Here is an 11,747-nt window from a genome sequence, read left to right on the forward strand (position 1 = left end):
CCCACACACACACACTTTTGATTCTCCCTCATCTTAAAAACGAAGGTTGTTGTCTCGTTTGCTTTGATGACATCATATCAACCTGTGCCCTGGTGTATTCCAAATATTTTTTAATTCAAATATTCCTGCAGGAAAAGTTTCATCTTTCCAGATGTGAAGAAAAGGTAAAGGCATGATATAGTTTACTTTGAAGAGTGGTTAACAAACATTCCATCAATTAATAGATGTATAGATACATTTCTGTTGAACTGGGGTCTCCCCCCGTTAAAACCAAAGCATTTCTAATATGCTCACATATAAAATCTAATATGTCTAATATTATGTCTTCTTAGAACCTATTTAAATCAAGATGCTATGTATTGCATCACAGTATATGCTTTATAACAAGTATTCCCCTCTGAAATGTAAACTTACTGTTACAATGAATGAGAAAGTCAACTATTTTTAGTTATGCTATTGTCAAGTAATATCTTCCATCACTAGAACGATGACAAGCAATGATATTGTGTTTTAAGCTTATCCTCTTCCTCATACAAACATCACACAGCCTGAGGAAGAGTATTGCCCTTCATTTGCACCATGTTGCTTCAAATCTTTTCTTTAATTCAAACAAATATATTGGATTATATAATGCAATTAGAAAAAGTTCACGTTCTGTGACATCATTCTCTAACATGTAGATTCAGGTTTTCTGGGGATAAACCATAGACTGTTTCAAACTGGTAATGTGATATGTTTGTCCATATCTCCTCCGTCCAGCTGGAGGCAGTGTTGTCGTCTACTCAGCGCTGCTGAACGCCCGCAGCGCCGCAGAAGAAGCAGTTCCGTTGCTCAACGTGAAACCATGGCGGCTGCATTGAGGGGAAGTCTGGTAACATTGGTCAAGGTGAGTCTTCACACTCACAGGATGTTTTCAAGCTTATTTCGTTAACATGAAGGTGGCGAATGAACCGATGTACTTGAAGTTGTATGGAGGTAAAGGTGGGGCCCCTGGCTTTTAAACACTATCATGGGAAGAGAGTTAGCTTATGTCTCATTGCTAATCATGAGCCACCTTCATTGAGACATCTTCTTCTCTCGTCTCCGGATTAAAAATGACAAAGTGCTCTGTGGCTGCCTTTACTATTGTCAGCTGCTTTAGGAGGAACCAAGGCCTGGCTGGCTGTGGTTTGTAATGATCAGAGTCATTGTCCTCCATGGAAGCTGTGTCTTCATGGTAGCTAAAGTGGCTGCCTGACAACAGCACACTTCTTATAGCACCACAGCTAAACCAGCGGACCGTCAGACCTTCTAAGGACCTGCTCCTGCAGATAATGTGCATCTGATTTGATAATTAATAAGTTTACAATTGTCTCCGTCACCTTAAATGTCAGTAGGAACCAACACGTGTGAAACATATTGCATATATTAACTTGTTCACCTTAAAACTTTAGGTCATTATGGCCTGTGGAATTGTTAATTTGATTTGGATTCATGATCATTCAGGAACCACACAGATCTCTCTAGGTCAGTATTATCTATAATTTTTGACAAGATGTGAACAATACAGATAAACTCTCCCATCAAATTATCACATATTTAATTTGAAACATATTCTGGCCAATCGATGAATAAGATCTTAATCAATTATTCAAATTTTGTCCAGTTTTGTTTAGGCTATCCCAGTCACTTCAATAATTTATATTGATGCAAATTAATATTTAAATTAAGTATTGCTTTAAAAACATCTCATATAATATTGGTCATTAATTTATAACAGTGCAGGCATTTATAGAAGTAAAAACAGAGGAAAGGAATTCCTGCCACACAGTTTGGTTGCATGCTTAAGTTATTTTCATTATCATGAAATCTGCCGGCACTGAATAAATTAGTTTTGTCTATGAAATAATATGAAACAGCTCAGTCATGTTGACATCTGGCTTTTGTTTACCTTTGCTCTGTGGCAAAAGTCATCATAATTTCAGGGTTTCCATCTGTCCCTCAAAATGTTCTGAAAATACACTTAATGGCTTTTATCAAAATAGATTATCAAAGTATTCACTGCATAAAGTATATTAGTCTGACGTTTTTGGTTATAAATTGTAACTTGCTGTTGGCAGAGGCCAACATCTGTGAGGAGGTTGGTTACCTCTTCCTCTACCTCTTCAATCCTTAAAAACTGAATAAAAGAAAGAAGAGTAAAACTTTGAAACTGCCCACACCTCATATCCAAAATGCGTCATGAGCACACACGCTTTGTTTCACAGGGGTCACAGGTAAGGTCGTGGCTGTAGTCATGTTGCAGATGTTGCTATGGTTTTACATATTTGTGTTACATTACACGTCCCATTATTTGTTGTGACTTTCTTTTCCCCCCCCTCCTCCAGAGCCTGAGTGGCCCTCAGTGGCAACAGCTGGCCTCTCGACCTCTGAGTCTATCAGCTGGTCTCTGTGGTCCAGAAGCCCCGCCTGCCCGTGCAGATGCTACCTTCAAGGTTACTATGGTACCAGGGGACGGAGTGGGACCCGAGCTGATGACTGCTGTCAAGGATGTCTTCAGGGTATATGAATTTTCCCTTCTTTTTTTTTAGGTTATTGAATAATTTTATTTAAATTCTATATCAAGAAACGCACCAGAGAGTGTGTTTTATTAAATGCTTTAATGCATATGCTTTTCCTTAATAGTGAATAATTACAGGTAAAGAAATTAGAAATACTATGTAGCCTACTTAACAAGAGCAGATAGCTGCATGTTATACCATCTTCCACTCTTAATGTTGCAGATTTTTAAATGTTTTTAAGAACATTAAATCGTAGCAACCTTCCCAAACAAACAAGAGATAAAAAAAATGTACATATCAATTTGAGCTGGTGGGAAATGTTTACAGCGTCTGTGTCGTTTAACGTCAGCCAGCTGTGGACCTCTGTTGCATGTCATACCCATTGGATCTCACTTCCCATGTGTCCTGTCTGATTTGTCACTGAAACAACATAGGCAACATCTTCTAAAAATGGAAAACTCCTGCATTTAAGCATAACATTGATTAAAACAAAAATATTATACACATTATATAAAATTCTCACTCTTATAGTGTTTTTTCCCTTGTTTCTGCGCTGTCTCCAGGCAGGAGATATCCCTGTAGAGTTCGAGGAGTTCCACCTGAGCGAGGTGCAGAACATGGCCAGTGAGGACAAACTGGACCAAGTGTTGACTTCTATGAAGACCAACAAAGTGGCCATGAAAGGTACAGTAGCTTTGCTTATTCCTTTTTTAGTCTCCCTGTCATTGTTCATCTTGGTTTCATACCCAGAGAAAATGTAAGGCAGTTAAAATGATGCTTTAAAGTAACTGAAATAAAGCACATAGCTCAACATTTTTAAGAGAAGCAAATTAATCTTGTGATATGTGTTTGTGGTTATTCAGGAAAGATTCACACACCAATGGAGTTCAAAGGGGAACTGGCTTCATATGAGATGAGACTGAGGTAAAACAATGAAGTCTGTTGTATATTTTTGTGTTTTCTTTTCTTCTATTCTTTTAAATGACTCCTGACTGTCCATTCCACAGGCGTAAACTGGACTTGTTTGCTAACGTGGTTCATGTGAACAGCCTGCCGGGCTACAGCACTCGCCACAACAATCTGGACCTGGTCATCATCCGTGAACAGACCGAGGGGGAGTACAGCTCACTGGAGCATGAGGTAAAAAACACTCCTGGTCCTCCTCCTCCTCCTCCTCACTGCAGGCACACAACCAATAGTTGTTTTAAGCTAGTATGATAACGAAACATTATTCTTCTTTTGAAGAGAGAGATTTCCAATGAAGACTGCCATTTAGTCAACATTAAATTAAGTAACAAAACAAAGATGACCAACCATCAGAGATGTACTGATATGGTAAATTAGTTTTTGTGTGCAGCTTTTATTTTTTTTTAACTTAAGTTTTTATTAAACTTTTCTTAGGCATGGTTCATGGCAAATTAGACATGTTTCTTTATACAGGAACAAGTAGTATATGGTTGAGAATTGACTCTAATAACAGACTTTGCACATATTTGTCTCAAAAATAGGCAGCTATTACAAAACAAAGTGAGTACATAATGATATCCACTCATACCTTCATTGCATACCTGCACACAATAGCATACATCATATAGACATGTTGCTGAGACATACAGTATTACAGGATCCCACTTGGGAGAAACACAGCAAAACAATAAAACTAGAGACCTAGTGGGGATCATTATTTACCTTTATGTAATTCCAAAACCTGTCCCAAGGGGTCACCCCCTCCTCCCTGTCATCACTCAATCTACTAAGCATACATTCATAGGATGCAGTTTCAGTCATTGCACATACCCATTCTTTCACCTGTGGAATTTCTGGCGCCTTCCAATGTCTTAAGATAACTCGGCAAGCTGTTGTTGGGTAATTGAGACTTGTCCCCCAGTAAACAGAGCTCTGGTCTTAGGGGAATCTCTGGTGTGCAGCTTTTATTGAAGTTTTTATTTATTTGTACATATTTGCATTTGTTGCTACTCTCATGATCTAGCTGTCCTGTAGACTCAATTTATGCTGGATGGCAATGTGATTCTTAAAATAAGACTGTATAATATAACTCATTAAGTATGGGTGAAATACTGGAACTTGTGACACATTCATTAAAATTTAAAAGAGTATACTATGTTTTTTCAGACACGATATAGGACAACTGAAAAATGCATCTGCTGTTTTTAGAGTTAATTATTTGTTTACATTCTCTTCACTCTTCTCTCATCCTCCATTAAAAGTGTTTGTATTAAAAAGAATGGACTTTTTTCTTGCCCTGCAGAGTGTGCCGGGTGTGATCGAATGCTTGAAGATCATCACCAGAGTGAAGTCCCGCCGCATCGCCAAGTTCGCCTTTGATTACGCCACCAAGAAGGGGCGGAGCAAGGTCACTGCTGTTCACAAAGCCAACATCATGTAAGGGAAAAGAACCCGCCCTTCTTTTCTGGGTTTTTGAAATCCGACTTGTTGTTTATTTTTATTCTTATTATTTGTTTGTAATTTGGGTCCTGATTTGCATTACAGCCATGGCAATACTTGTTCTCCTCCCCTGTCTTATTACAGGAAATTAGCGGATGGCCTGTTTCTGCAGTGCTGTGCGGAGGTGGCAGAACTGTACCCCAAAATCAAATATGAGACCATAATCATTGATAACGCTTGCATGCAGGTACTTACAGACTCGTACGGTTTACTCTCCTCACTTGATAAATAAAGACATAACGATATGGTGTTATATACTTTTAATTATGATATGGCTAAATACAATATAATTATTAATATGTATTGTATTTGATAAAAAACATGAAATGCATAATTCTAATAATTTCAAATGTTTTGTTTACTGTGTGACTAAACTCAAGCAGATTTCATATTTAAATTTGTCCCTATCTGTGTTACATTGCGCAGTTGGTCCAGAACCCATACCAGTTTGATGTGTTGGTGATGCCAAACCTGTACGGTAACATTATCGATAACCTGGCGGCAGGGCTGGTTGGAGGAGCAGGAGTCGTTCCTGGGGAGAGCTACAGTGCAGAGTATGCTGTGTTTGAGACTGTGAGTGTTCACTTTTCTTTGATCGACTTCAGAGTTTAGGCTGCCCATCATTCTCCAGTTTTCCTCCTTTTTCACCATGTAGAGAGATTTTTTATTAAAATTTGATAAGACAAAAAAATACTGCAGAAACTCATCTACAATGGCTGCAGAGTTGTTGTCAGATTTATGTCGCTAAATCGCAGTTTTTCTTCCACTGTTAATAATTTCTTCACCAACTCTATATTACATCACATAGATTACATAAATATAAACCAGAGATATAAAATATATGTTTTAGATGTGTTATAAAGGAGGGCTTGTTACATGTTCAAAGCTTAAAACACTCTGGCACGACTTCAGTGACATCATGACAAAACTTACAGGAATTACCTTCCCTGCAAATCTGCTCACTGGTCATCAGTGCCCATTTAAGAAAATACATTTTTAGAAATTGCAGTGTCGTGGAAGTCTGATTCCCATCTCCCCAGAGCTAAACGGTTTTGGGGTTAAGGATAGGGGTTCGCTGACTCGTCAGATGGGTATCACATGACCACCTTCCTGAGGACAACAACCGTCATTAACCTCAGCTATCCGTGTAGAACACAAAATGGATAATCAATTATAAGCATTGCTTACCCTGTTGCCTTTGCTAACAGCTGTTGTGCAGTTCAATTCTGCAAGCTAGGAATGCTGGCATTGCGTCATGTTAGTCTCTTAATGTTTTACCCTTGCATATATCAATTACCTTTTCAAACTATTTTATTTTGACGACTACCTGCCCCTTTTGATTGAGGTCCTCCTGTGGTAGGCGGATCTGGAGCCATGTTTTGTGTCTTTTACTCGTCTCATTAAACCATCATCCTGTCATTCTTTACGACCTTTACCTTTTCTCTTCCAGGGTGCACGCCACCCCTTTGCACAAGCTGTTGGAAGGAATATCGCCAACCCCACAGCCATGCTGCTCAGTTCTGCTAACATGCTCAGGCACCTCAAGTGAGTCAACTTGTTTGGCCTTGTAGTAACAAGTACACTATGTTTTACACCACACCCTTTTTCTCCCCTGTCCCAGTCTACCACACATCTCCAGCTTTAGAAACAGCTTTAGGTGGCTGTTTGTGTGGAGACATGCCCAGCAGACAGTTCTGCTCACCTATTAATCGTTACTGTATTGTGTTGCAGCCTGGAATATCACTCCAATATGGTGTCAGATGCTGTCAAGAAGGTCATCAAACAGGGCAAGGTAAGCGAGTGTGAACATAATCATATCAGAGAGCACTAACACTTTAACAGAACATTTCTAGGTTTGGTAATACCAGTTTAACAGCATAACAACTAGTGAACCTGCAGAATGAGGATATGTGAAGCCACCAGGACTTGTTTACACCAATGCTGTCATCTTGTGTTTCTGAATTAACCGGTCGCTCAACGGTGTTGTGGGTCAGTAACTGCCATCTCACGTGTATCAACTGTCATTATGTTTCCGAAAATTTAGCGTACACTAAGTAATAATGACATTCAGTGTGCGAAAGGCTCTGTCATGCACATTGGCCAACCAGCACCGATGACAGTAGTTCATTGAAGCTGCTTTCAGACAAGCGCTCAAAAGTAATAATAAACAAATAATCTCTGGAACGACGACGAGAATCGACAGCTTTTAACAATAAGGGCCGAAGCGGGTGCTCATGTGCTGTAAACAAAAAGACATGCTTTCTGCAACATTTGAAGCAGAATTTATAAGTCGCACCCTGCCTCTTGCTGATCTTCCCAGAGACGGTACCCTGGCCTGAATGCTGCAGACATGTTCCTGTAGTTGTGAACCTGTCTGAGTCGCACATTCCACATGCGAAAGGATCTTCTGTTAAATATCTGGGCCCAAATTGCCGGACATTTTCTAAATTCATGTCTGACCATTGCTTAAGAGTGATACTAGCAGTTCTTTACCCACACATGACTACAACTAACAACCTGCACGCGTCATTTTAGTGTGATAGAGAGCCTTTAATCATGCTTTAAAGTTGTACACTCATGTGTCTTAGCTCTTCTCTTGTGTTTCTCTTCATGTCTCAATTGAACCTCGAATCCATTTGTTACCAGGGCATTTTTCCCTTCTAGCTGCTTTTATCACCTGAACCCTGTTGACACTAACACACACTGACACTAACATGAAGTAGGTCAATCCTCGTCCCTTTGCCTAAAGACGTTGTGAATTTACCTCTAGAAATTGCCTTTCAGCACTGGCAGCCTTTGGACAGATTATTTTTTCCCTGCTCCTCATTTAGAGGAGGTTCAGTGGGGATAGTGTTATACTTGACGCTACTGTGAGAATGTGATCATTTTTTTTTTATTATTAAGGGATGCATGCTAAATGAAAGCAGAATTTGCCTGCATGTTGTGTTAAGTGCCATCCTCTCCCTTGTTCCTCTCCTTTAACCCCCTCCTCTCCTTGTACCCTATTTCCCTCTGTCTGTCTGCGTGTGTGTCTGTGTGTTTGTGTTTTACGTGTGCACATCCCAGGTACGGACACGAGACCTTGGCGGGTATTCTACCTGTAGCGACATAGTGCGTGCTGTTGTGGCAAACCTGCGTCACCGACCAGTTTACTAAGATGTTTCGTTCCACGCTGACTTGTCCTTAAATCTGGACATTGTCTCAACATGAACTGAAATCATGTTGAGACTCACCCTCCCTCTCACTGCCCAATAACTGTCCTGTCAGACACCATCAGTTTGATCCTTATGTGTATGTTTGTATTGGGTTTGCTGATAGATCCAGTGTAATCACATGACCTTTTGTTGTACTTTATTAAACTTCGTCTCAAGGATTTTTGTCAAACAGCCTAATCCACTGTCCCTTGCCATGAACACCCCTCATTTCTCATACATAGTTAGTGACCATCATGTTGCAACTTTTTGCTTTTTAAATATTTTCTTAACTGAGGCCCATTTGTGCTTTTGGAGCCATATTGGCCAGATAGACTACCTCTCTGCTGTCTCACATTAAACATGAACTGTTGAAAAACACACCATCTTTGTCAACAGTCTATACATTATATCGATGATCTAGTCCTTCCTCACAATTCACCGACAACTGACTTAACATTTTAACCTCTTTACTATGAGATGAACGATCTAAAGTCAGAATATTACTGTAATAAAATAGTTTGACCCTGATATGTCTTGACCTACTAACGCTATACCATTATTGACCTATAGATTTGGCTAAGTGTTTGTTTCTTGCTCTGACACTAATAAAACAGGAAGTATGTGAACATTTTAACATGAAAAAAAACAAGCCAAAATTTAGAAAACTAGAAGTATTTAAACTCAACATATACAGAGCTTTCAGGTTTTGCTCCAGTTAATAAGAAGTGTTATAAAAATTCTACAGTTGCATAGCCACAGTAAATTGTATTAGGGGACACATTTGGTCAAAGCCTCCATGAAACTACACAGACTAAGTTATGAACTGGTATAGTCTGAAAACAAATATAAACAGGTTTTGTCCTAATACGGTGCGGCTCATTCCCACAGATGCTGTAAGACATTAGCAAATTGCTCTATCATCATGATGTCTGTAACTGCCTTTCGTATTAGTGAGCTGCAAATCATAAGTAATCCGTTGTTGACCACTAATACTAAAAAATAAAGATACATGTTAGTAATTATACTCTTGTGTAGTTAATTACGGAGATTGTTCAGCACCCACAGTGTAAACAGTTTCATGTCTTTTTATGTTTATCCTTTTTATTTCCTCTTCGACCACAGATCTTTACTGTAAATTTCAGTCTTGCACATTGAAGCTGGTCACAAGTATGATGTGGTACTAAATAAATGACATGTCTTTTGTTTTTATGTCAGCAACTGTGGTTTTAGATGCAATGTTTTACAGCTGCATTGTTTTCTCGTCTCTGAACCAAAGAGTTCTTTACTGATTCCTCTTGAGTGCAGTTTTTAAAGGCTCTCTAGCACGCTGCCTGTGATACTGTATGTGGACTTGTGTCGCTGCAGCTGTGCACATAGTAACACACTGTCCTTATGTTTGCAACAGGTGCGCACTGGAGACCTGGGGGGCTACGCATCAAGCGACGAGTTCACCCGGGCTGTCATTGCTAACATGGTAGTCTAAGCATTGTGTTTGAATATCTGTCAGCTGCTGAGACGCACATACACCCTTTTTAATTTCCCTGTTAAACAGATCTCATGACTGATTGTACACAGGCATTGTACAATATATTTCAGCGACAGCTCACAGGCATTGTCCTCTTAATAATACTAGATAGAGATATTATATCCACAAATACTGTTTTTCAGTTGAGCATTTCCTTTAAATATAATATCTAAAGCAGGAAACTATTGTGGGTTTAAGATCCAAAGTCTTAGAATCAGCACACAAGGTTTTCCATTATGTTAAACTGGTTTAACATCAAACAGTCACACTGTTCTCTGACAAGGGCCTGTTACTTATTCTTAAGGGTTTTATGTCTGGACATTAATCGCGGTTCATACACATTGTGTATTTATACTTTCAAATTATTTATTACTTTACAGTTTTAGCTTTATTGCTTCATTTGATATGAGATATGAATAATAAAGAGAGAGAGATATGACATCTTGTGTGTAAAATCCTTGCATGAATGTTACTAGAAGACAGATGCAGTATTTAGAGTTATTAATGTTTATCCGGGCTGCTGGTGGTTCAGTCAGCACGCATCACCACCTCGCAGTGTGAAGAGCTCACATCCGAGCCAAGACCCTCGATGAGACCAGTCAGGTGGACTGAAGGCTTGATGGAAAGTGTGAATATGAGTCTGTCCAGCTGACGTAGGACTGATACTTTTTGCACCATGGCACCACACATGTACCATGATAAAACAAATAAACTATGAACTTTAAACCTCCTTCAAAAAGATGCAGTCTCTCACACTTTTCATCCAAAGAATATATACAGATAATATACTTCAGTAAAATTCACTCTGAACAGTAAATGTATCCATTATGCAGTGGTGGATGCCCACTGACACTGTTAACCCATTAATTATTGCCAATATGGATAAATGGTTAAATGTGTTTTAAGTGGTGAAATAATGTGGCAGTTTGCTGATGTGGATCTAATTTTAGCTGAATTTAAATACTGTTCAGTGCTTTAATCATAGTAACGTGTAAAAATTTACACAGAATATTTTGTGTGTAAAATCTTATTCTGGCTTTACATTGAAAAAACACATTGTGGTGAAGATAAAAGATTTCCTCACTATGATGACATTTATTATTCAGACTCAGGATCCAGATAAAATTCAACACAACATAGATAAAAATACATTCTAATCCAAGAGCATAAGGTCAAAATAGGTCACAAATAAGTTCACTGCAGTGATATGAATGTCTAGTATGTAAGTATGTGCTAATGGAGATAAAGTATTGAAGCCAAATATAAATACAGATTTAAAGATAAACAACTAAAGCTATACAAAGTACATTAGACTAACATAGCCTGTAAATTGATGGTTCGGCAACTCATTGTATACAGTAAGTGCTTTTTTAAGTGAAAAACAGTGCAAGAAGACAATTCACAATATAGAAGTAGGGATATAGAACATATAAAATCAAACAAAGATGAACATCCAGTATCTAAAATCCCAAAATATATAAGTAACTTTTATGTAAGGCTGTCAATGATATGTAGTAAAGTAGAAAATACAGTGGTTTTCTCTGAAATGTGTATCAAAAGCAGCATAGAATGACACAGACACACACAAAAATGTGTTCATCTTCTTGTTGTGCTTAGTTTCAAGGGAATGAGCAGGCGGTGTGGCCTAGGGGGTAGAGCAGTTGTTCTCCAACAAGAAGGTTGGCGGTCCAATCCCCACTCTTCCCCATCTGAATGCCAAAGTTTCCTTGGCAAGACACTGATCCCTAAATTCGGCAGAACCTCAATCACCTCTTCGTTGCACAATATCTTACACCATGTAAAATAAAAAATTGATAAAATTAAATTAAATGAATTCTGCGCAGGATGTGCAAATACATTTTTTTTTAAAATTAAAGTTAAATGTGGAATATGGCCAAAATAGCCACTAAATGCAAAATAGCAGTTGCGTTTTTCAAATTGCACCTCAAGACTTGTTTGTTTTTCTGCTCATGATACACCTATGTATCGATTTTTGTGAAGAACGGTCAATGTGAATGCGTT

At 38.6% G+C, this 11,747-nt stretch overlaps 1 protein-coding gene across 2 annotated transcripts; it reads left to right on the forward strand.

The window, feature by feature from the left end:
- Positions 1–836: 836 nt before the first annotated feature.
- Positions 837–10,166, forward strand: idh3b (isocitrate dehydrogenase (NAD(+)) 3 non-catalytic subunit beta). Of its 2 annotated transcripts, none has more exons than XM_061069830.1 (11): positions 837–886; positions 2,367–2,540; positions 3,104–3,224; positions 3,404–3,464; positions 3,548–3,680; positions 4,810–4,943; positions 5,091–5,193; positions 5,433–5,579; positions 6,457–6,551; positions 6,738–6,798; positions 9,606–10,166. In XM_061069830.1, the coding sequence occupies exons 1-11, from the start codon at positions 845–847 to the stop codon at positions 9,681–9,683; spliced, it is 1,149 nt and encodes a 382-aa protein (XP_060925813.1). In that variant the 5' UTR covers positions 837–844; the 3' UTR covers positions 9,684–10,166. The 2 variants fall into 2 exon arrangements, with proteins under 2 accessions (XP_060925813.1, XP_060925812.1); XM_061069829.1 differs by lacking the exon at positions 9,606–10,166 and adding an exon at positions 8,073–9,588.
- The last annotated feature ends 1,581 nt before the right edge of the window (positions 10,167–11,747 follow it).

The sequence above is a fragment of the Limanda limanda genome, chromosome 4, assembly GCF_963576545.1.
Source record: "Limanda limanda chromosome 4, fLimLim1.1, whole genome shotgun sequence".
NCBI classification, from domain to species: Eukaryota; Metazoa; Chordata; class Actinopteri; order Pleuronectiformes; family Pleuronectidae; genus Limanda; species Limanda limanda.